The following is a 24,226-nucleotide window of genomic DNA, read 5'->3' on the forward strand; positions in this document are numbered from 1 at the left end:
CTATTTGTTTGTGGATCTTTTTCTATGCTTTTGCTTGCTCAGTGATGCTTTTAAAAATTATTACAAACGACTCACATCTCCGATTGCCTGCCTTCGATCTCCGGTAACATTAAACGTATGTGGTTTTGTTTGCTAGCTTATTAAACGATTGTTTCCATACAATAACCATCACACCTATGCTGGCCGTACATGCTGACCATACAGAAAGCATACAGTACACTCACAGTAATTTAGTGTGTGTTGTTGTGTTTGTGTTTTTACTTGTTTTAATGTCTTTTTATGCCTCTTGTTAGGGGGTATCTTAAAGTTACAAACCCAGTTCGTCCTATAAAACGACACTCACAAGCGGTACGCCAAGGGCAGGGGCAAATGGGACTCGCTATCAAAGATGCTAGCAGAGGTTGGTTACTGTATGACACTGATTGCTGGCTCCTTTTGTGACTGTTTGTCTGCGGTTTTCTAAAACACTGAATCGGTGGAGTGAGAGAGTTCGGTTTGTGCTCTCGAGGTGAGCTGCAAGGGAAAGCATAAAAGCAGATTTTAATATGAAACCATTTGGTACACGAAGAACACGATCGATGGGTGCAATTTTGGGTGCGTATAGCTACAACACGATGTTTCATTCAATATTCTAATGAATGCCAAAACATATGCTAGACAGCGTCACATGGATACATCTGTCATGATTTATCGCACGGAATGGAATATGAGGGTCGGGCATTATTGGACCACAAACAACGTTCTCCAAAACGAATAAACATATTTATGAGGGCAATTATTGGCAAACCATTTTTCCTACAGTGAAACCTACCATTTGGTGGCGTTAAGAAAAATTCACACGTACCTTAGCTGCTCGCTGAGAGTATTTGTTGAGGGTGTCTACGGGACAACACCACGACACACTTGGTGCTAAATATGTTAATGTTTGGATCGATTATGATGGATAGTTGGGTAGGGTGGCCACCTTAGAAGATGAAATCTCCACAGTCCATCGCGTAGTCAAAGTCTTCACCCCCCACGTCCTCGATGCCGTGGAAGTCGAACGGTCCGACGTCGGTGTGGTAGATCCCACCAGCACACGGCGCTTCTATCATGTTGGTACAGTGGGTGGTGGGGAGGGCATGCAGCGTGATTGAATCCTCGCACTGGGACCAGGTAAGTGCTGAGTGGAGAAGGGGGGGAGAAAAAGATGAAGTAATGTAAAAATATTTGGTAAATTAAAGGTTATACTAAATGCACTAAATGAATTAATAGGATTTATTTTATTTTAGTTCGAAAAAAGAATCCCTTCTTTGCGTGGCAAAAACTTTTCCTTTTGTCCCTTAACAAGGATCAATTCTTCACCTGCTGGATTATCTATCATCAAATGCTTGAATGCATTTATTTTTGCTTCCGTGCAGTTTTTCAAGGAACAACTTTGTAAGATTTCGCAAACATATTTTCCGGGAAAAAGTTTTTTCTTCAAACACGATCTATATTTCTCTCGCCCTCCCGCAGAGAACGCATTTTATGGTTCGCTGAAAAATATTATCTTGTCCAAATCTGGCTGGCAAACTTTCTACAAGCAGCAGCATCAGCGCGATGCGTACATAAAAAAAATCAAATAAAAGTTTTCCAATAAATTTGTCAATCAATGAAAGAGAGAAAATCTCCTGGGAGGAAAGAACATCAAGCAAAAAACAAGTAAAAAAAAAAATCAAGGACCAAGTTTAAATTTGAAGTCCATCTTGAGATCGAGGATAGTTCATCATCTCTCACCATCCTGTCATTGGCGAATGGCTTCGAACCAGCGCTTGAAGGACATTAAAGAGAAAAACGAACAATCTTCTAGCGTCCATTAATCCTGGGGGCCCCTGGGAAGCTGGCGAGCCATCGCTTTCGAATTCCACCCACCCGACCCACCGTTTTATCCGACCGACGATTTCAATTAGCCAATCAAACATTCATCGTATCGTTATCCTTGAAATGTGATCCATTTGTTTAATGTGATTGTAAACTTTCCATTTAACCTTGACCGTGTTTTGGTGCCCCTTCACTTGTTCGAAGCATGTTTATTTTTTATATCCATGTGAAAGTACTCAAGCAGATTTGGGTTGCTTAACAGAGCAAAGAGAAAATAGAGGAAGAGAGCGTTCTTCCTTGGCGCAAGCTCCTTTTTGCATCCACTTTTGGAAAAACTCTTGCCACTCCAGACATTGGGATGGGTAGAAAAGTAATCAAACTTGTGCTGTTCCCTCCTACGGGCTCGTGGGAATTACTTTACCACAGCACAATATCCTATCCACATAAACCGTTTTTTGTGTTCGCTCCGTCGTGATCGAGCTGTTGTTTCTTATAGTCACAGCTTCCCCTATCGCCCCTCAACCCTGGTACCCTAGGGAGCTGCGTTCACTCGCCTCACAACCGAAAGGGGCCTAATCAAAGTCAAACCATGAAACATGATAATCATCATCAGCATCATCACCAGCGGAATCCGTCGTCCTTAATCCCCGAGTCCCTCGCTGTGGCTCATTTGCACTTGTATTAAAGTAACAATAGGAAAAGGGGAAAACAAAAACCACCAGCGTAAGGCGGCTAGCAAAACGTGGTTTTCTTTTCCCTCTCCCTTACGAATGTCGTCATCATCGGTTCGTCATCATAATCGCGGTACGCGGTTTCGTCATCGACGAATGAGGTGGTGCCAAAGTTGGAGCTGCTTTTTGCTCCCTTATTATGGAAGGTATGCCTTTCTCCAGCAACGGAAATGGCTAAACGGAGCAATAAGTCCCGGGCTTGGTTCGAAAAACGCTACCAAACGGATGGGCAAGAACGCGCAACAGTGAACAGAGCGTGGGAAAACTTTTTCCACTACTTGGGGCGGAGAAGGCGGAGACGGTTGGGATTGCGTATAAGATACCACCAAACATACCGGAAGGTGGCTGCGGTGACCACGGAAAAGGGGTTGTTTTATGATGAGAATCATCCCCTTTTTCTTTTCTCTTTCACGTAGAGCGGGGGAAAAAATATAAACAACAAAACACCACCGGAAATGGTCGGAATGGAGCCCAGAAATGTCTTACTTTGTGCAAAACTGAATGGCGATGAAAAAATGTGCGCTCACAAATGCCATGGAATGGCCGCGGTTCGCCTCGGTTGGTGATTAATATGCTTCTTCCTGGCGTTAATTACTTGAAACCCTTTTTCCATAACAAAGGGACGCCTGTCAGTGGCCGGCCGAAGGGCCGAGCGTGGTGGACGCAAAAGTTTGTGCAATATCATTTTCAGGATCCCAAATTCAATCAAAGTTTTGTCTTTTCTTTTTTGCATTGTTTTGTTTCACTGGTGACAGTTTGGCGCCTTCCGGGGCCGCGCCGAACGCAGAGATCATCGGCAAAATGGACACGCAATTGGGAAAAGTTTCTTCCCGGTCGGCGGATGCGGATGTTTTGCACGTAAATCTTTCGGTCCGTAGCGCAAGAATGGTTGTATTCTGTGTTTGCTGTCGCCGGGAAACTCGGTGGCCCGTGAAATGATATCGAGAAAATAGACATTAATTTGGATCGACTTGTCATTAGAGCAAAATGAAACAATTACTGGCAGCGGCGTCTTAATTTGTGCTCCTATTGGTTTCTTTTCGCGTTTGGAGCAACGCTGGTTATGGCGTATTTTTCGAAGGATATTGAATAAAGGTATTAAAAATAAATAATGTTATTGAAATAACTTTTTCTTAGATAGCTGAATCGCATACCAATATAGTAGCAATATATTATTATCGTGTTATTAATATTTTTTTTTGTTTAAACTGATTTACAGGTAAATATTTTGTGTTTTTATTGATAGTATCAAAAAACACAAAAGCTAGTACGACATATGCAATGAAGCCTAGAGAATTTTATACCATAATATATTTCTCAACCAACTTAATTACGATTTTCCTACGAAGTACGATTTTCCTTTGGATTTAGACTTCCCAACTATAATCTATTTTCCTTGGCGCATTTGGCTAAATTTTATTTTATTTGTTGAATAACTTCCTATGATTGAATATTTTCCTACGAGCGGCTTCCCCGATGAAGAGAAAAATTAATTACAAGCATCAAATTGAATACGTTCGCAGGTTTTCTTCTAAACCAATGAGCAGGGTTTTTTTCCGGTGTGATGAATGTGTGCATTGATTATCAAATCCCCAAACACTCCCCTTCAGTCCTTCCAAGCGTTTCCAGAGAATGGCGCTAAGGATAAATCAGAGTGCAAGGGTTGGAAGAACGCAGGAGTGGAAAAGTGTATGCCTTTCCATTCGCGTGTTCGGTGTTCCTCTATGAATCGTCATTCACTGATATCGAACGAGTGAACTGCCACGAGTGCTTTATTCCAGCTCAATATGTTCCCGTTTTCTGCAGTTCGTCAGCTAGAATCACTCTTACCACATTCAATGGTCCTTTCGCAATCGACAATGTTCTCTGCCAGCAAACGCGCTTGGATGAGTGAACGATAATAATGGGAAACTGGGAAAGTAAAACAACCGATAAAAGCAAAGCTCCACGCTAACCCGCAATCATCATCTCGTATGGCATTGCCATTCATCATCCTCAACCATATGGTTTGCCTTTGATCAGTGATGTTTCAATTTTTGGGACGATTTGGGAAATCGGGAGGGTGGGAAAGAAAATAAAAAAAAAGAAACTCGGAATGCTGGGCATACATTCCGGATTCAAGCCGGCCGAGAGCCTTGGCAACATCGGCAGCGACAAATTCCCCGTCAGCCACGGTGCTGGAGGCTTGGCTCGTATCGAATCCAATTTATTTCCTTTTCTACGATGAAAATCAATTTTCACACACCGATGAGCCGGTGATGACGTTACGCCGGGGAATGGGGATTTTTGCATGGGGGGAGTCCAATGTTTCAGAGGGTTTTTTTTCTGTTCTATCGTAGGTCACCGACCGAAAAAAGGTACTGAAAACGGTGCGTTCGTTGGCTGCTGTTGTTCGATCGAGTGACAAATTGGTTCGAATACGGATCGAAATTCTTTGAGACAAATGTTAAGCTGTGTTGCAAAAGCCGGATGACGATTGATAGATGTCAGGATTGTACCGATACCGAGGCTGGCGCGTGAGTGGAATATTCAAAATCTTATTCGACAAAATGCAACGAAAGATGTACTCAATAGCGAAGGATCTATTCCCGTTTTATCAACTAGAATTGTTCTTAATAAAAGGATTCAATCTCAACTAGGAAGGCTAAAAGGCCTCTTACGTGTCATTACATCTTACATCACCTTCGGATGATTATTTACCACGAGAGCGGGAAAGCAAGTGGGAGGGTGGGATTTGGGGAAAAATCACTTACCCCCGCTCCAGATGCCGTTCGGTAGGGTCGCCCAACCCCAACCGTGGCCCCAGGGCAGGGCACAGGCCAGCGATCCCTTCGGTTCCGCGTTGTCCTGCGCGCTCTTCTTGATGATGGCAACGGCCGCCTCGCCCTTCACCTTCGTCGTGTTGTGCTCGATGGTGTGCCGATTTTTCCGCCTAGCCGAAACCTCCGTGCTGGTGGCGGCTGGAAAAAGAGGAAACCCGCCGAAGCTTTAGGATCGTACAAAAACATTCACCCGGTCACATAGTGGACACGGCAAACCCGGTGGTGATGCCGTGGTCCGTAGCGTACACTCACGTCGTATCCGTACGATCGGTCTCCGCAGGACACCCATTAGGTGTGGTTTATCGACGACCAGCTCGATCTGTGGCGGTGGCGGCAGCTGTGGAGGAGAAACCCGGAGGGAAGGGTGATTTGTCAGTCGCCGCGTACAAAGTGCAGATAGACGGGTCGGGTTGCCACGTGTTTTGCTTTGCTGTGGGGCGCAATAGAATTGAGGAGAAGTTCCCCTCACATCCCGCAGGACCTTTTGGGGCTTTGTTCTGTTTTGGGGTATTTTTGTTTGAGATTTAGGTTTGCCATCCGCTAACCGCAACCAACGCAATGGTTCATTGTGTAGGTCGAAGTGAATCGGTGGGCCACAGTACACCGTACCGAAAATAGACAACATTGGTGGTTGGAAAAAAGGGAAAACCCTCCACCGAAGCCAGTGCGTTTTCCGTAAAGAGACTATTTTGATAAAATTTATAAAAAAACCAATACCAAAAAGGAAAAAAAACACCGAAGAAAAACACCGATTTCAACCAAAGTTACTCCCGGGATTTAAAAAGGTTCGTTTTTCCGGGGAAAATGGTGACCGGCCGCGTTGGCCAATACGCCGGTCGCCGGTAGCATTGACCCGGGAAGAAAACGGCACCACCGCTTAGCGATGAAAACAAGAGCCAAAATGGGTTGATGCGAAAGATAAAGGAAAAATTCAATTAGGAATTAACGAAGATTGGTGCCCCTTTGCGCAGGTGATGTCGGTACGGGAGACCGGGCGCCTCCATCCCACGCGATGGGAGTGGTAGTGGATGTGGTGATGGTGGTGGTGTGGGGAGTTTCATTGCGTTTGGGTGAGCACTTTATCAAAAAGTCAGCCAGCCAGTAACCCGTCGTGGCTCGACGGCTGGCCGGGAAGTAAATCCTGATTACGCGCGTACTTTCGCTTCTGGTTTCGGTTCGGCGCGAAGCGTGGGCGTGGGTGGGGTCGGACACGGGGAGCGACCCGGAAAATCCGGATGAAAGCCGGTATCTGGTTTATAACATGGTATTTTTCTTTTATTTTTCAGCGGTCCATTTGCACGGGCTGGATGTAACCGATCTACAAAAGTTAAGAGAGAAGGCAGTAAAACGAAGAAAAAGGCTTGATGCTCCCCAGTAATCCTTTGGGTAATGTGTTTGTGTGTTTGTGTGGGAGATATTTTTACTTTCTAAGTTAACTTGATCGTTCGATTTCTAGCGGTTCCAGCGTCATAGTTTACTTTATTATTCCTATGTCCTGCGGAGGGTTTCCAACAATATTGACGAATACACTTCTTTGTAGTTAGAAAGTGATACTAATGTTTAATTTAATTAATTGAATAGTTAAAATATGTCTAGGAACAATTTTATGAGGTCCCGGATTATCTGATGAACAGAATAATATAATTGAACAAAAATGTAAACGATCCTGGTTTCATGATAAGAATCCGTCCGTGGTTAGTAATGAATTTTCTAGTAGAATTATCTTTCCCTATCATGGTTGAAGTATTGGAAAGGATCAGCAGTAAGTACCGAAAAAATAAGAAGAGATTGGCTACATAAACTTCGCCGGTCCTTCTAATTCCACCTCATCGCCGAAACTACTCCCGGTAAGCCAGCAGTGTTCGACCCGAAAAGTTATATCAATGTCGAAATCGATGTTTCAATGATGCTTGGAAGTTATGGAGATATGTCCGGAGAATAAATATACAACCGCTCCGCAGATTTCTGGGTATCCCGGCCGGCGCACGGCTCGTACACGGTCATCGTCAATTTCGGGTCGGAAATAGGAAAAGAGCAATCGGAAATGGCACGAAATGGATTCACTGGATGAATTCGATGGTTCGGGAGCTGTCGAACCGAGATGGGACCGTTGTTACTGTTGAGGAGCCAGCCGGGGATGGGAAGCTCTCTTTGAGCCAAGAACCAACCAAGATGTTGGACGGGGCGGATCGATGGAAATGTTGCGAGAGTGGAACACCATAACTGGCGCTCGTTGTGTATTTGATTGGCACTTTGCTCAAACGAATTTCGAAGCTCATTTCGATGAAGTTCTGTTGTGATTGCAAAGCCGCATAATGAGATGTTTTCACAATTCACAATTTTGTATCAATAAAATAGATGTTTTTATTTCGGTGAAGTTCCGAAGAGGAGTAAAAAGTATGTCAGGTGTCCGGTTAATTTCCTCTAAATTTTTTGCGATTAAATTTTTACCAACATCGTTCATTTCCATCGCCTCATGCTCCCTCAGCATTGGTTCGGGAAAAATGCGATAGAAAATTTAGAAATCAGTAGGCGACAGTTTAATTGATGTTCACAATCCAATACGAATTGATTGCCTCGATAACCCAGCTTATCATTCGGCAACCACCACTCAGAAGGAAAGCTCAATATTTGCTTGTTTGCGAAAGCGACGGAGGGGGGGAATGTCCAATGAAGCGGCAGAAGATAAAAGCAAAGCCAGTGGCAATATATAGGCAATGAGATCTTAGAAAATAACTTACCGTTTTCGTGATTGCGGCAATCCAGTCGCTGTGAAAACAAAAAGCAAAAGGAAAGTACAGTTTCGCACAGGCAGTTAGTGCGATGAGTGAAATGGCTTCGAGCCAGATAGCAACATTGGCTAGCAGCGCTGACGGGGACAAATAGTGGTGAAGCTTAAAACGTTGTTACATTGTCGAAAGCGCTCGATCGGGAGAATGGCACCGGGGCAAGTGAGTCAACATCAAGCGCTCGTTTGATTTCTCGTCGGATTTCATTTGCTCAGCTTGCACGAGCTTTACTGTTTACCCGAACGAACGGGGAAAGGGCTGGCGGAGGTGTCGGGGACTTGTTATCTGGCAATCTTGTAGAAGGAAGGGAATCACAATTTGAAGTGTAGCATTTCCTAAATTCGATCGTTGGGATGAACAGAGTATAATTGGTTCTATTTACTCGATTTAGTTCGATTTGAAATGAAATTGTGCTTATGAGAAGTTATCATTAGATTCAGTAGTTTCTAAGACTAAGAGTAGCTCATTGTAGAAGCAATTGACACATGCTTTTTCTTTAAACTACAGTAATTTTGTGCGAATCCTCTGCCTCTTTAAACTAAGATATTTGGAATTAAACAATTGGTCAGTAAAACAGTTCAACTGCTCGAAATTCTAATTCGTCGATAGGTGAAACCAACTGTGAATTTCTAAAATGATATAATTGTGCGGTCCTTCCCAACCCTTTGCTGAAAGATGGACGCCTGTTTATGTATTCGAATTTTCCAAACCTCAGCCTTACTCGGTACGGCCGAAACAAGTATCACGTTTCGTGTTCCATCTGGCCCGAAGCGTGGCGGTTGAGTGAAGGCGTCTACTTAAGGCCACAACTATGGCGATGGTTGGGGAAATTTTCAATTTAAATTCAACATAGCACTACCGGCACGTGCTCTGGTGAGGACGCACGTGCCCGAAGCGGTCTGTGATGCCCGGGGGTGTGTGGAGATGTTTATTTTAAGTTTCGCTCGGCAGCCATCGTTAAAAGTGCACACTAAAAATAGTCACACCGGGAGAAGTTTAGTGTCCTGAGGGCGTGTTTTGGGAAGGGAGCCGCAGTCAGCTGGTGTCGGAAGGAGCTCCATTGAGATGGTGCTGATTAAAGGCGATTCCGTTATGCAGATACACGCACGCACGGTTAGACGGCTTTCGGGGTGTTGTCGAAGAAGCTGAGGAGCAGCGTGAAGACGGAGTAGCTGAACTGCAGCACGGCCCAGCAGGTTGCGAGCGACATATCGTAGACACTGCCGCAACTGATGCGCAGTTCGTGCTCGGCTTGCGTCATCACGATCCGAATGCTCGAGTGGACCCGCCGGTAGCGCCGGTACAGTGGGCCCGACACTGGCCGAAGGTGATCCGTCCACTGGGAGCTGTACAGGTGGAACTTGATGGCGTACACCTGTTTCCGGTGAGAACGAGAGTGGGTCAGTTGGAGTCAGTTCCTTTACCCGCCGGCAAATACTCTCCTTCCAACGCAACGGACCTGTATTTTGAGTAAATCGCAAAGCCCTCCGAAGATGAGCATGTTCAGGCAGGCCGTCAGCGCGGCCAGGATGCTGTACAATGACTGGCCTCCCTCCTTGTTGATGACCATTTCGCAGCCGGCGAACGTGATGAGTGAAAAGTCCACGATAAGATTAAGCAGGAAGTATGGCTTCAGGTTGTTCCGCAGGGTACTCAGCTGCACCAGGAGCCGTTGATGCTCGAGGATACACCGCCGAAGTTTGAGATCCAGTGCGTCCCAGTACTGGGGTCTACGGGCTGCTACCAGTGAACCACAGTCGCTGAAAATCGCTTCGAATTCGTACCCGAGCCAATAGAACTCCATCGTGAGGCCACTGAGCAGCGTTGAGACGATCATGAGCGTGTGGATGAACATGAGCGACATGAGTGTGATCGCCAGCGGATACAGGAGCACGTTGACGGTATCGAGCAGAGGCAAACCGAACACGGCCAGTGGGCTGCTGTACTTGAGCACGTTGATCCAGAAGAACACCTGGGCGATGTTTTGCAGATAGAAAAGCCACAGGTAGAGCTTTACCTTCCCCGTAAGCCCACGACGGTCCGGCTGTAGCTCGTGAATGGTCTTCTGACGATGGGTTAGAAATTGCACCATCGCAGCAAGATCCCGCCGGAAGACAGCCAGAGATACCCAAAGCACGATGCACATCGCTCCAGTTAGCGTGACGAAGCTCATCGAGAAACTGCGCTCCGATAGGACACCGTCGCGATAGACGAACAGCATGGAGGTGATGGCGCTGGTTTCATACGACACGGCCAGCACGATGAATACCGCCTTCAGCCAGGTATTGCGATGTTCCAGACTCCACGAGAAGAACCCGATGAACCGATCCATGACGTTCACTATGCACGGGAGCTCGCGGTCGGTAATGCGTGGCCAGCGGGATGCCAACAGTTGGCCGATGGAATCCATGTTGTGTTGGGACTTCAAAATACCGTCGCTTGTTTGTCGAGCAGTTAATTTCACAAACGAACTTACTTTCGAGAGGTTCTTCGGCCAAGGATCATGGAACAATAAAGCGAGTGAATAGTCTGAGGTAGGCTTTTAACCTGCTCATTGGGCACCACTCGATGGGTGCGCTTGTAAGTCGGAAAGTTTTATGTCCAGGACTAGAAGTTTGTGAGTTTTTAGTTGGAAGTGGATAATTGCGCCCGTTCTTCGAACCGGTTCACACACATTGGGTGAATTTGGAGACGGTTGGTGTTCTTTACTTAACCGGATTTATTTATGATTCCTCACAACAGCATGTTTTCTTTGAATACATTTTTTGTGATTTTGAATTACATTTCAATTCAAGTAGAATAATATTGGAATGTATGATTACAAAAGTAAACCAGCTATTTTTTTTTAATTTAAACATTTCTTTGGCACCTAATTCAATTCTGCATCTGGTACTTTATGTTTTAAGATGTAAATGTTTTCCTGAATTATGCACGAAGGTCCAAAGTTTATCCTTCCTATTCTCACCACGAGCCCACTGTACGCCACTGGGACCGTGACAGATGATAATGGGAGAACATGAAAACTTTCCTACCCACGATCGGCCGTTTCGACGGGCTCGGAGAACGGGTTCGAATGAAAAGTTAATTTCTTGTCCTCCCGGGGGCTCCGCTGTGGGCAACCGGCGCGGTCATGGTGGCATGTTAGGCGTCTTTATTCACTGGCGCAACGAAAAAAAAGGCTTACCAACTGGCAACTTTAAGAGGTAGCACCAGCTGCCGCATTTACGGGTTGCCTTGGCGAGCCATTTTATGAAACATTTAATGCACCATCTGGTCTGGTCGGTGGCAATCGATGTGCCATAAACCTTAACCTTAACCACGCGAAGGAGGTTTGGCCGAAGGAAGCTGGCAGCGAGTAATGGGTCTTGCGCAGGGTGGAACTTGTGTACGAAGCAAAATTTCATCTTCAGAACTCTTTTTATTTCGTACGGTACACGGAAAGAACATTTAAAGATTGCGAGAACACTCGCCTTGGGTGGTGGTGGAATCTAATCTTTGCTAACCGACATCGTACAAAGTATAATAATCCAGTAGTAAACGGAAACAAAAATTCAAAAATAAATTAACTTCTCCACCGACGGGAGGCCATCAACATTAACATCAGCGGTTGCTACATCCGACGTTGAGCATTGTTAAACGTTGAAAAATCGCACTGAAAACGTTACTGAGCAAACAGTAATCGAATTCTAAAATCGTTGCTTTATGCCTCGGATTTCCGAAGCTTCTATTTCAATTCGTCGCCGGTGAAGGCAGGCTCGAGAGATCTCGGCGTCGACCCTTCGTCCCCAAACGGCGCCATCGATGGTGACAGTCATCGCAAACGCCGTGTTTGTACGACTTTGTTTGCACGATCCGAAGCGAAAACGACAAGAGCGTGTTGCCAGGCGAAAATGTTATCGCTAATTTATGTCAACAAATTCGCCCGTGTCCCATGTCACGGTGACCCCGTCCACCTTCGCCCAGCCCGACACCCGACCTTCGTGGATGAGAATTGGATTGAGGAGACCCCACTCGTGCAGTTATGGCTATTGCCATGGTGCCATTGCCGGTGGAGTCGGCACACCCGACCGATGTCCCGTGGCGCCTGTTCCCGTTTGACTGTCTCAATTATTGTCAGTGAATTGTTTGTCCTTTCTCGATATCTTTTACCATCTCTGTTTTTTTTCTCTGTTTTCCCTGCTCTGCCTACCATTTTGCTTGTTACTTCCGTCGGTTGAACCAGTCCAAAGCTATTTTCAGCAGGAGCAGAAGTCCCCAAGGTTTGCTCACCTTTACCGGGGAATCAAAGAAAAATTTATCATCTCGCTGTGGAGAGGCAAAGTTCGTTTGGTCGTGCTCCTTTCCGGCAGGTACACAGCATGACTCGATTCTACAGGCCATGGGCTTTGGCCTAACGGTGGATGTATATTTGGCTTTAATCCCGAAGACTTATCCATCACCGAAAGTTTTGTTTATTTGGGATGTTCGTGATTAGACAAACGGCGTTGTTTGTTCTGCGCTGCGAGTCAAAGGCGCTAGAGGACGCTGATGCTGCGTGTTCGTCGTTCCGATCTGGGCCTGAGAGTTGTGTGAAGAATCAACAAGTCACATTGTCACTTGAACCCGTACCGGGGGTTCGTGTTTGAATAGTTTCCATAGGAACGCTTCACTGTTTCGCTTATTCCACAAACTGCGCAGATTTTGTCGTTATTTGTTGGCACAACCGAAAAAACGTGAAGGGTGACTCTGATAAAAGTCTCTTCGGCCATTAAATCTCTAGTCTATTATACCCGCTACGTAAGCAATAAAATCCCAGGCTGAGTTCTATGTTCCTGAAACAAATTTCAATCCCTATAGGGCGTGTAATAAATTATCCAAAAGAACAAACAAGCCAGAACTCGTATTTACCAACTCGACTGTCGTCAGGGTTTAGTGCAGACCGTTGATGGTTGCGGTTCATTTGAGTCATGGAATCGAAAACCTTCCGCATCATCCGCTTACTATCGCTGTAAGCGGATGTCCCTCGACACTGTCGGGACTAATGGAGTGATAATATTGGAAAGCGCATGTAAGGGAAATTACCGCAAATCAATTGCGGCACGGAAAAGCTTTTAAAACCAGATACACCTAGTGGGGTGTGGATGAAATTTCAGTGGAAAAGGGAAGCAGGCTATGAAAATGCCGGAACCGGGTGGCGTTGAAGCGGAAATCTATGGCACATGCGTTTGATGTCGTCCGCGGTTTTCAACTCCAGAAGCAGCCGCTGTGGTGTGACCTAGTGCCGATGTCGTTCCGTTTGCTGCCAGCCAGTTTGTTTACGGTGGACGGTTGCAACATACCTGACTTCCTCTTCCGACTTTGCTATCATCCAGTAGACTTTGGAGCGCTTCCGGCGGGAGCCGAGTGCGATGAGCTGCGACACGCTGACGCCATCCGGGAGCGGTGGCCGCCGGGGTATTTGTCCGGTCCAGTGTGCTATCGCCAGCATTTCCGGTGCCTCCTTGACCAGGATCTTTCCGGCAGGTGACGAGCGACCCGGTTCCTGTGACCCATCGACGAACCGGTGGGAAAAAGAGAGGAATGATTAATTGCGTTTTATTTTCGTGTTCGAAATCGATTCGATCGGGAAGTGCAATTCGGCGCATTGAGGTAGGAATGAGGGAGGGAAAATTCAGACATAGTGCTATGGAATACTGATGTTCCGCAAGGCTTTATGAAAACATTACATTTTAATTGCACAGCCGAGGTTTTCACTTTAATTAACGTAACATTGAAAATGAAAAAGGACGTGCATGGAATGTTTATTAACTTATAAGTGGTTTTAACTGCTTTTTCGTCAAGTTGTGTTGAATCAATCAATTTATTTTCAATAATAAAAAACAACTAGCGTTATGTGTTTATAGAGAATCCATGTTGTTTTTCGTTTATAAAGATGAATTTGTCTGTGGTTTGATGTGAAGCAATGAAACCTAGTGGAAAGTCCAATTTTAATTTATTTTGCTCATTTACATGAATTTCTTTCCAATACATTATAGATACACAAGTGATGAAAACATACACACTGGTTACATTAAGCAGTAAACGACTAAACATGTTCAGGAGTCCTCGAAAAGTTTTCGAATAGAGGACTAAGGTAGGAAACAAAAACCGCCCGCAAATCGTGTACATTTGCCTGGTCTGGCAGTGCACATAAACTCGCTCAAATTTGTTGATCTAATTTACCAACATTTTGATGAGCATGTATCAGACAAACACTTCCCGGGCTCGCTTTCAACACTTTGCACCTAGCGAGGGATGGAAGCCATGGCCATTCAGACGCGGACGAGGAGGAACGGTGCGATGGCACGTGCATGTTTAATGCATGTAATTTAATGTAGCGGGGAAAGTTTTGCACTTGCTTACACAACGATGCATCCTCTATCTTTGCTGCGCGAGGCAGTTAACCTGACCGGGTACAGAGTACAGTGAAACTGCAAAGCCGAACTTGTATCCCCCGTTGGGTGGATGGAATTAATACAAATTTCCATCGTGCCGGCTTGGAGCCGCGGTGTGCTTTCCAGCCTTCGAGGGGTTTCATTGTGACTGTTGTTTGTGCGGTGGAGGTTTCGGTGAAAGATAACACTGAAGCTCGACAGTAAGAAAAAAAGAAACGAGTACGGATAACCAACTACCCAAGTGTACGTCGCTGCAAGTCTTTCCACCACGACGTAACTAAGAGGGGAATGGAATTGAAATTTATTTCTCGTTCCCCATATTACACGGAGCTTAACGACTTTGACCTGACGTTTCATGCTTGCATGCCCCTAGTTAGCCAGCTTTGCCGTAACGAACTGAACCGAATGGTCATAAATATGCAGCAGGTTTTGGTTATGGTGTGCTCCATTCGGTCGGGCAAAGACAACAGCATATGCTTTGAGGGAAAAAATGTCGAACTAAGGTAGAAACATGATACCGGTGGATTTGCTTACAAACACCGTACGATCCCGAAACCAAGGAAACTGACCGCAGCGGAGGGCTAGGGATGCTAGTCTTAAAAATGCCCTTGGATTGTTGATAAAATATTTAGCCAATGGAATGCATTCCGTTTCGCTTCGGTTGGGGAAGCTTTTCCTCTTTTTAATGGCTAAAGAAAGCAAAAGTAGCGCACCATTTCGACGTAGACAAAGGTCACCCAACCCTTTTCGATTCCATTGGTTGGATTTTCGTTTGATTAAGAAGGGATTTTTCAACGGAAATATTTTGCCAGTTTAGGATATATGTTACAGGTAGCAGCTTTTGGAATTCCTCTTTAAAATCTTTTGGTTATTAAATTAGCTTTGGTTTGCCGAAATACCAGAAAGATGAGGAAATGAACCTATCAGCCACAAAACAACAAAGTAGTAGACAATTACGAAAACGAATTATCCTTCAAAAAATGACTGCTTGTTGCTCATTTGAATTCGTTTTTCTTTCACACATCACTTCTCTGGCCCTGTTTTTGGTAATGGTTTGTTTATTGTACCATCTCTTTGCTTCGATTAGTGCAAAATGTTTAGATTGTGAAAATGACAAGCGGGAGGGACGGTAGAAAGGATAGACAATTTTCATTTCGTGTTGAGAACTTACCGTAAACCAGGCCATAGTGGAGTCATCGTACAGCACAACCCATTCCTCCGACCAACGGCTCCACAGGACTTGCTCTGCGAAAGATAAGGTAGGTAAAAATGAAAACGGACGGTGTACAATTTGAATACCGTTATGCGAGAACATGGCTCAAGTGGGAGGTAGGTAGTTGTTCGGGTATTTGTTATTTTTTCGGCGTTTTAGTGTTTTCCCAGAGGGTGGAACAAGTTTTCTCTGAAGTGAGAGACAAATGATTGAAAAATAGAATCATTTGGGATGGATCTGATTAAAACGGATTTTCAAAAGTTTCATAATTTTTTATTCCTAGAATACCTTCGTTGTTTCACTAAGCAGAGGATTGTTGAAAAGTAAGAAAAAGGAAGGAAAACAGCAAGTATCGAAGGAGTATGAAACAATGAAGGTTCCCGATCGATTCGAGAAAAAGGTTTTCAACTGAAAAAGAGGCCCTACTGAAATATTCAATTACGTACTAACTCTCGAACGTTGAAGAAGGAAAGCCGGCAGGTACATGAAGTGAAAAGAGAGAAAACGGGAGTAACAAGATGTAGCGCGATAGGTTTTCCTCACATCGTGATTCGATTGTGACGGTCAAGATTTTCAAAGAGCTTCCCCAAGCTAAACAAAAAGAAAAGCCTCACTCCACGTGTCCTGTGAGACGTCGTATATTCATCACTTTTATCGAAAATCCATAAAGGAAGGATGAGTGGTAGTGCTAGTGGTTCATTGTTCAATTGCTGGCCTTGATCCTTTCGGTTCCTTCCGGCGACACACGATACATTAGCACAAAGGATGTTCGCAAAAGATTTTTCTTCTTCTGAAAGTCATTGAATGTGACCGGTAGGGGCAGGGGATCTCGGGGAAAGAATCTTTGTTCCGGTCGGAGCGGTCGGCTCAACAATGGTAGAAGAAAACCTTACCGTCGCCAGGGTTTGTTTAGGAATCGCATGTGAAACTTGACTCCTGGAAGGCAATAGGACGTTTGTGTAGCCACGGCGTCAAACAAATGGGTTGTGGGAAAAGTTTAACATTGTTTCAAGGTCGTGCTGAAAGATGATCGTCACACTCCGGTCTTCGTACGGTCGGTGTGTGTGTGTGTTTCGCCGAAAAATTCTCATCAACACTTTTCCCATTTGCGCCGGTGGGTGGCGAAATGAAATTTTTCGAAAATTACTTTCCCCACGTGGACTTGGACAAATTAAAATCATAACTCCTCCGGCGGGCCCCTTACTCCCCTCGGGGAGGGGAAGAGGCGAGAAAACCTGGTAGAAAGTTTTCACACCTCCATCCACGCCACCCACCCAGTCCGATGGTTCGTGGAATGCCGGCGGGCATTCAGGCCCCGTTTAATTTCCTCTTAACCTCAACTCTTCTTCCGGCGCTTTCGAAGTCCGCACCGTAATGGGTTTGGCTTTCCACCCCGTTCGTGTGCCCTCTCCGTGTCCCAAATCGCCCCGCTTGCGTTGTCTGTAGAGATTATTAGAAAAGTATTGCTCTCGCTAGTGCCAAGAAGCTTGATTTCAGAGGTTCTTCATCGTTCTAGACGAAAGTCAATTTTCAGCTATCTTTCCTCTGCGACCATTTTGGATGGGTAAATTTCCTGAAAGGTGCCCATGCCACTGACTAGTTTGCAAGTGTGCTTCGGTATGTGTGTGGATGTGGTTGTCTGTTACCTGATGTTTAATTAAATTTACTATCACTTCTCGCTCATCAGCCGAAAGGAACTCGTCCCGTCCATCGCGACCAACGCTCCAAAGCTTGCCCTGCCGTTGTTGGAAGGAAAGGATGCGCCAAAGCGGAAACACTTTCGTCCGGCCCAGCCACTTCTCAGCGCTGCGTGCTCCACGCGCATCCTGTGACGCATGTCATTAGGACGGCGTCCTTTGGGGAAATGAAAATTGACACCGGTTTGACCGGTGAAATCTTCGACGTTCGAGCGGCAAATCTTCTCGAAAGTCCCCGGGGAGAAAATGGAAAGGATTTTCATTTTCTCCGGTCTTTCGAAGGGACGGGAAGGCAAAGAAGATGGACCAGTCGAAGAAATGACCTCATTAATCATATCACCGGATCGATGGTCGGGGTAATGAAGTTGGACAGCGATCAAATGCACCAAACGATGGTGGGTTCGGGATTTTGCTCGGCTGGTATCCGCGTCCCTTTGTCCTTAGTCCGCCGGTGATGCACTCGCTCAGCTGGGGGCGAAAAGGGCGTGCCCGAAAGCTGTGCCCGTGACATGAAGAGCCCGTGACCCACGAAGTACCATCAATCATTCCGGGGCGAGCGAAATTGGGATTGTATGTATTATGACGATCTCAACGTAATCTTTTCAGTTTTTGCTGAGGACATTTGAAGGGTTCGGATTTATTAATATGCGAAATGAAATTGTTATCCTTAACTGTTTCAAACGTTATTAAATTTAGTGCAACGTTTGTACTTAGGAAACACCAAACGAGTAAATACGATATGAAATATAGGATAACAATTGCATTTTTGTTTTGGTGCGACTTCGAAGAATGTATTTTCCATCAGTTCGACTTTAAAAAATATTGAATAAAAAAACGGATTTCCAAAGAATCTTTTTACGTTTGCAATATTTTTGACGTGCTTGCGTTATTCGTTTTCAATTAACGTAGCTGGCTCAGAGGAGGTTTTTTTCCTTATATTCCACACGCACAGGTTTCTGCGGTAAACGAAGAAATTTCCCGGCAAAGTCCTTGCTGTGGAGTGCTTTGGTTTTTGTCACATTTTGGCCAAACATTATGACACGCGTACTTGGAATACAGTGTTTCGGTTGTTTACATGTAGGTACGTGCCTGCACTCATCCTGATACCGGGGGCGGAGAACGAACCGCAACAGACTTACAGACAGAATTTTATTGTTTGTTTGCCCTTGTTCATGCTGCCTGTCTACTTTGGCATTAAGAACGAACAGAGACACCGCGCGGTGGAGCGTAGAACTCCTCTTGGAATGTCGTTTCGTCCGGGGAAAATCATGGTTTTTCACGTTCACTGGAACAGACACCATTTTGACGGCTTATCGTCGGACTCAAGACCGATGCTTCTTGGATACATTATTGCGCCTTTCCAACGCAAAACATTCCGGGAAAACCCGGCACGAGAGCACACACACAAGATACCCACCGGTTTTGGAGAGGGTGAGAAATAATTCTGCTTCACGTGTCAAACATTGAGCCGATCATCACGCATCATCCGGCTCTTCGTCACCTGGGCGGGTGCTTGCCGGCAATGCTGGAACCATTTTGTTTTCTTCGCACCCAATATTTACCAAACCTCTTCTGACACATACTGAACCCAGAAACACACATACACGAGGTTCGATGGTGTTTGCACCTGTGGACCTGCCTGGGTGATTCGTGACATGTATGGGAGGTTGGAGAGCGCCGCTACTTCAAATCCTTATGGCAATATAGGTTCCTGGGGCTGTTTTACTTTCGATCGTACGATAAACTCTAAGTTGAAAAAATCGATATACTTTTTTCCAATGTGTTTTGAGAACTTAACCGTTGATGTGAGACTTACAAGCGCGGTGGATAAACCAATGATTACATGTGCATTATGAAACGATAAAAGGGAAAGTTGCCTACCCGGAGCAATATTAAGCCTTGATGATCTTCTTCATAAGCTTTCTTAAAACCAACTTTATGCATTATGCCAGCCAAGGATGAAATGAAGTTCTTCACGATGGATTTATTTGAAATGTTATCAATTTTCATGTGTGACGGATAGCATGATAGAGTCAACCTAGATGTTGATGAAGTCAGTATTCTTGAATATGTTTATTTTGAAAAACTACATATAATTATTATTGGCGTAATTTAGAAACAGCTGAACTTCTTATAAATTTTCTACGACACGCGTGTATGTGATGCAGAATTCATAAAAATGAGTGAATGCACTGGGGTTTTAGTGGTATCGATTGAGCCCGAATTGGCTAGTTTGTTGGCCGAATGGAACCAAAATGTATCCTTAGGCCCTGTTATCCCTCCTTGCTTTGGAACATCCGCCTGTACCGGCGCAACTGTAATTACTTGCTCGACACGCCAACACCGAGCAATCAATTACGGTTCCCGCGTGGCTCGTGATGATGCACCTTCGTGGCTTCATTTTCCGCCAGCTCCAGGTTGGGCACTATGCAGCCTGCATCCGTCATTTGTCTTTGTCGTCGCATTCTTGGGCTCGCAAGTTCGTGCTTCGAACCGCCGAGGCGTGACGCGTGACAACGTAAAAGTTTGCGACAATCAAATTATATCATAAACGCCCCAGGGGGAAAAGTCGTGCACCAGAGAGCGGAAACCCCGACTCACACCGTCGGCGCTCGGCGTAAATGGATCGTGTTCATTGTCTGCTTCCGGTGCCGCTTCCGGTCGCGTCCGCTCGATGTTTCGCCTGTTTGCGGACGGTGGTCTCTGATGAGTTGGGGTATGAGGCGAAAAGGGAGGAAAATGAAACAGCTTCCAGCGGGCACCCTCGACGATGGGGTGTGCTGTTCTATCGAGCAACAATAATAGTGAAGATAGAGCTCCAAGAACCTTTCATGAAAATGGCTTTTATAGTCGGAAACAAGTAGTAGTGTTGTTGGTGGAATTTCAGCAGTTCAGACTTAAATGAGTAATTCAGCGTGAATGTGTTTTATCTTAATTGGTTTTCTGCATTGATACTTGCAAATACTTGACCTGAGCTAGTGTGAGTCACTCATCGTTACGATCGAGAGCTGATTGTAAATAGCAGTTTTAAACAACATAATTTAATGTTATCTATAAGTTGGAGAAGAAAAGCTTAGCTTAGCTTCTCTTTAACATAATTTCATTCTTCGAACAGTGCATCGGAAGTGTTGAGAAAACGTGCCTCTCATCCAATGCCACCGGAGCGTAATCGTATCGATTCGTTCCGCGATACAATACTCAGCCCACTAAGGCAAAAGGTTCGTCAGGGTAAGGTCGTCCAGGATGCTTGCACTATAGTTCACCTTCAACAGGATAGTTCGTGTTTCAGTATACTGCCCCACTCTATCCCCAACGCTCCTCCGTCGATCAACAGACACCGTCGAGATCCGGGCAATCTCATTGGCATTCTTCGGAACTGCGCCAAGAAGCCTCCGGTATGCAGAGTGCCCTTTCTTAGTGATGAATAGCAGAAGAAGGTAGCACAGGGACAAGCAAACAAAACAAAAAAAGCAGGCAAAATGAATGGAAAGGCTCTCGAAGGAATTTTGTCCTGCCTGGCACTGGCGGCTGGCGGGAGATTTACGATGCTTCGGATGTGAATCATTACAATTGCACGCACGGTTGGTTTGTGACATGAGAATTTCGCAGTGGATATGCTACGGTTCGATGGTGGAGTGTGGGTTGATTGGAAGGCTTTTCCCAATTCTTCGTAGGCGACAGAAGTACGTTAACATACCTTAAGTTTGTGGCATACTTGTTGTGTGTAGGATTTACATATGTTTGTTGAAAGGGATACGACGGACGGCTTTCGCATTTTAAAATGTGTATAACAATTTGCAGTCGGATTTATGATCTTATAATTTTGTGTATATGTATATTTGGACGGCCAGGTATTGTACATTGGTGTACGACAAAATTACATTTTGTTTAACCTAATGCTTATGAAAACTTATTGTAATATTATAATAGTAGTTTTAAGAGAAACTTGAAATGATGAAATATAGAAAACTAATTTTCGAGTATTGTTTTTTTCACATTTACCTTTCGAATATAAAGCATACAAAAAAGGACCATAACGAGCTGAAGAAACAGCGTGAGGATGTAAATAAAAATACTCACTTTTGTAGCGCAATAAGTATCCTCCTTTGATCTGTTTTCCTACCGTTGCTGCAAAGGAAAAGAACATCGAATAGAAAAGGGCGTGTTAGTTTGCTGCCTTTGTATGGAAAATTGTGCTTGGGTGCAGTTACAAGCACCCCTTAAGCCTGGAAAGTATTGTGAGCAATAACGATGATACATTTGTTGCTCCTTTTTCCACAGGAAACTCTAGGAAACTTCTAGGGCTTTTAAGGTAGATGGCGTTGCTATCAACATCAGAAATCGCTTCTACATCATTACCTAGTGCAACAAACTAAGCGGACCGGATGAAGCGCAACTTCGCAGAGTTGTTATTTGGTATGGGAGTGCTTGAAGTTGAATGATTTAAGTTTCAAGTTTATAAAACAAACCAGATGTACCCTTTTATATCGTAAGGTGTAGCTTTAGAAATTTTTTGAAATATATAAAAATAATATAAAAATGTGAACAAATGGAGACGCCTGGTGTTTCACGCTTGGCAAGTTGGTTGCTTTAGATTCATGGCAAAGAAATACACTCTGCAAAATAATTAATTCTCAGAATCAAGAAATTGTGTAACGTCCATCATTGTGAATGTTACCGCATCGTTTCTAACGACGTTTGGTGCGAATTTGAATTAAAAAACGCCAAGACAGTAGAACCGTTAATTGGGAAGAACAAGATTTTGTAAATTAATTTCAGCATGGAAGCAAGATACCAACACTCTGTCACCGAAGTGAGCAGCAGGGCCTAGGTTAGGATGGAGCCAGGTGAAATATTTGAGCCGAGAGGGGACAAAAAGAAAAGAAAATGGAATGCCATGATGGCAATCCTGTGGGAGTCAGTAAATCACCAAAGCCACAAACAATCTCATTAAAGTTTGCAGCTCTCCTTTAAGCCGCACGGCTTAGGCATGTCAACGGCAGCCGAACGGGCCAGGGCGGCCCGAAACAAACAAACTGTGGCCAACGGTAAAGCGAACAAAACAACGCCATTGCTCGGAGTGTGAGGTATCAGTGTTGAGAACGCAGCACAAAAAAAGTAGAAACAATCAACCCAAATCAGGCGAAATTCCGGTGGTTAAGAGTGGGTGGCGAAAAACGCGAACGTGAACGTGAAAAAGGTACGGCCGTCAGTTTTGGGACACATCGTTTCGTCACGCAGTCGTCGCAGCGGTCGCCGTGCCGTTACTCACTCATGCCGGCGATTTTATTCGTTTCTGGTGCCTTTTTGGTGAAAGTTTCGCTTCACCACAGCGAGGTAGTGTTGCCGCCATTTGCTTTGTTTTACGTGCCTGCCAGAGCCGGTCCATGATGATGTACGTCGGCTTATAATATTTTCATTACGCAGTGTGGCAACCCATGTTTCATGTGGAACAGGCCGGCGCGAAGGACACTGGTTCAATTTACATTAATTAGACACAAAGTTTTTGGCGTATTTTTTAACGTGACCCTCGCCCACGCGAGGCTTTAAGCTTTAATGTGCCGCTTTCAGAAGGTAAAAAGGTTGTCGATAAGAAAAGTGGATGTTGAAGCATGTTACTCAGAAGCAAAATTCTACGGCCTGTATCAAATATTTAAGAAAATAAAATTATTTGAAATAAACATCTTTAGTTTCTAATTTATCGTTAAAAATGTAATGGTATTATCTTATACCATTATAAATTGTTTAATAAGTAAACTTCATGATCGTAATGTAATTAAAATACAAACCATGAATTTATGCCCATTAAAATGCTTTGTTTACATTAATTATGATTGTATGGCTTAGGAAACCACCAATAATCAATGCGTTAATATTGGTCTTTTGTGGCGCTCATTACCAGTTCGTTCTAGGAAGCTTTGGAAAAAAGCAACACATCCTTTCCATATCCATTAGCATTGAGTGGGCGAATCACATGGTATACAGGCCAACGAATAGCCACGTTTTCTCGAGCACGGAATATCTAGCTTAGAAACGTAATACGGAACGTGATCGAAATGGCGAACAGCCGATGCTCGTTTTTTGTTGAATGTAGAAGGCACATTTTGCTCGAAATGGAGCAACAATTTGATCGAATTAGGAAAGAAACGATTGATGAAACGCGCAGCCATATTTTGAGCATGGTCTAAAATCATATATTTCTATGGCTTTTAAGGTAATTTGCTTCTACTCGGTTCGACGGATGGAAGAAAGAGGAACATTCTGGGGTTTCCGTGGTGGACCTCATCGTTTCCATTTCGCTATTTTTTCTAGAGATCAAAACATAGAGTAAAGGTAAGATGCGTTTATAATATCGAATATTTTAACAACCAAAGAGATTGAATGCTGTATTTAGAGATTGAATGCAATACTTCAAAAATTATATTCATTAGTGTAACTGTTTGTTGTGAAGAGCGTGTTATTGACATGCGAATGGAAATTGAAGAAAAAGCAATCCTCCTCATCATCATAATTTTTTATTCTCTCCAAGTTTCTACACGAAACGAATGAATAAAAATAGGTATATAAGCAAAAACGTCATGAATAGCAAGCATGATGAATCTAAAGTTCGCATTTATGCTAACTGATTAAAACCAATTCGTGAGAGTGGATGTTATGGATCAACACTGATGGTATGTAAGCTTGAAAAACACCAAACATAAATGTTACATTGATATGAA

At 44.4% G+C, this 24,226-nt stretch overlaps 1 protein-coding gene across 1 annotated transcript in view; it reads right to left on the reverse strand.

The window, feature by feature from the left end:
• Positions 1-965: 965 nt before the first annotated feature.
• LOC131289657 (uncharacterized) overlaps positions 966-24,226 on the reverse strand; it is a 38,517-nt gene continuing 15,256 nt past the window's right edge. Inside the window, exons 3-9 of the mRNA XM_058318955.1 lie at positions 21,588-21,635; positions 15,769-15,842; positions 13,503-13,705; positions 8,137-8,164; positions 5,648-5,732; positions 5,327-5,533; positions 966-1,162 (exon numbers count right to left, since the gene is read on the reverse strand). Coding sequence (XP_058174938.1) covers positions 966-1,162; positions 5,327-5,533; positions 5,648-5,732; positions 8,137-8,164; positions 13,503-13,705; positions 15,769-15,842; positions 21,588-21,635 — 842 coding nt within the window. The remainder of the gene's footprint in view (positions 1,163-5,326; positions 5,534-5,647; positions 5,733-8,136; positions 8,165-13,502; positions 13,706-15,768; positions 15,843-21,587; positions 21,636-24,226) is intronic.

The sequence above is a fragment of the Anopheles ziemanni genome, chromosome 3, assembly GCF_943734765.1.
Source record: "Anopheles ziemanni chromosome 3, idAnoZiCoDA_A2_x.2, whole genome shotgun sequence".
In the NCBI taxonomy this organism is placed as follows: Eukaryota; Metazoa; Arthropoda; class Insecta; order Diptera; family Culicidae; genus Anopheles; species Anopheles ziemanni.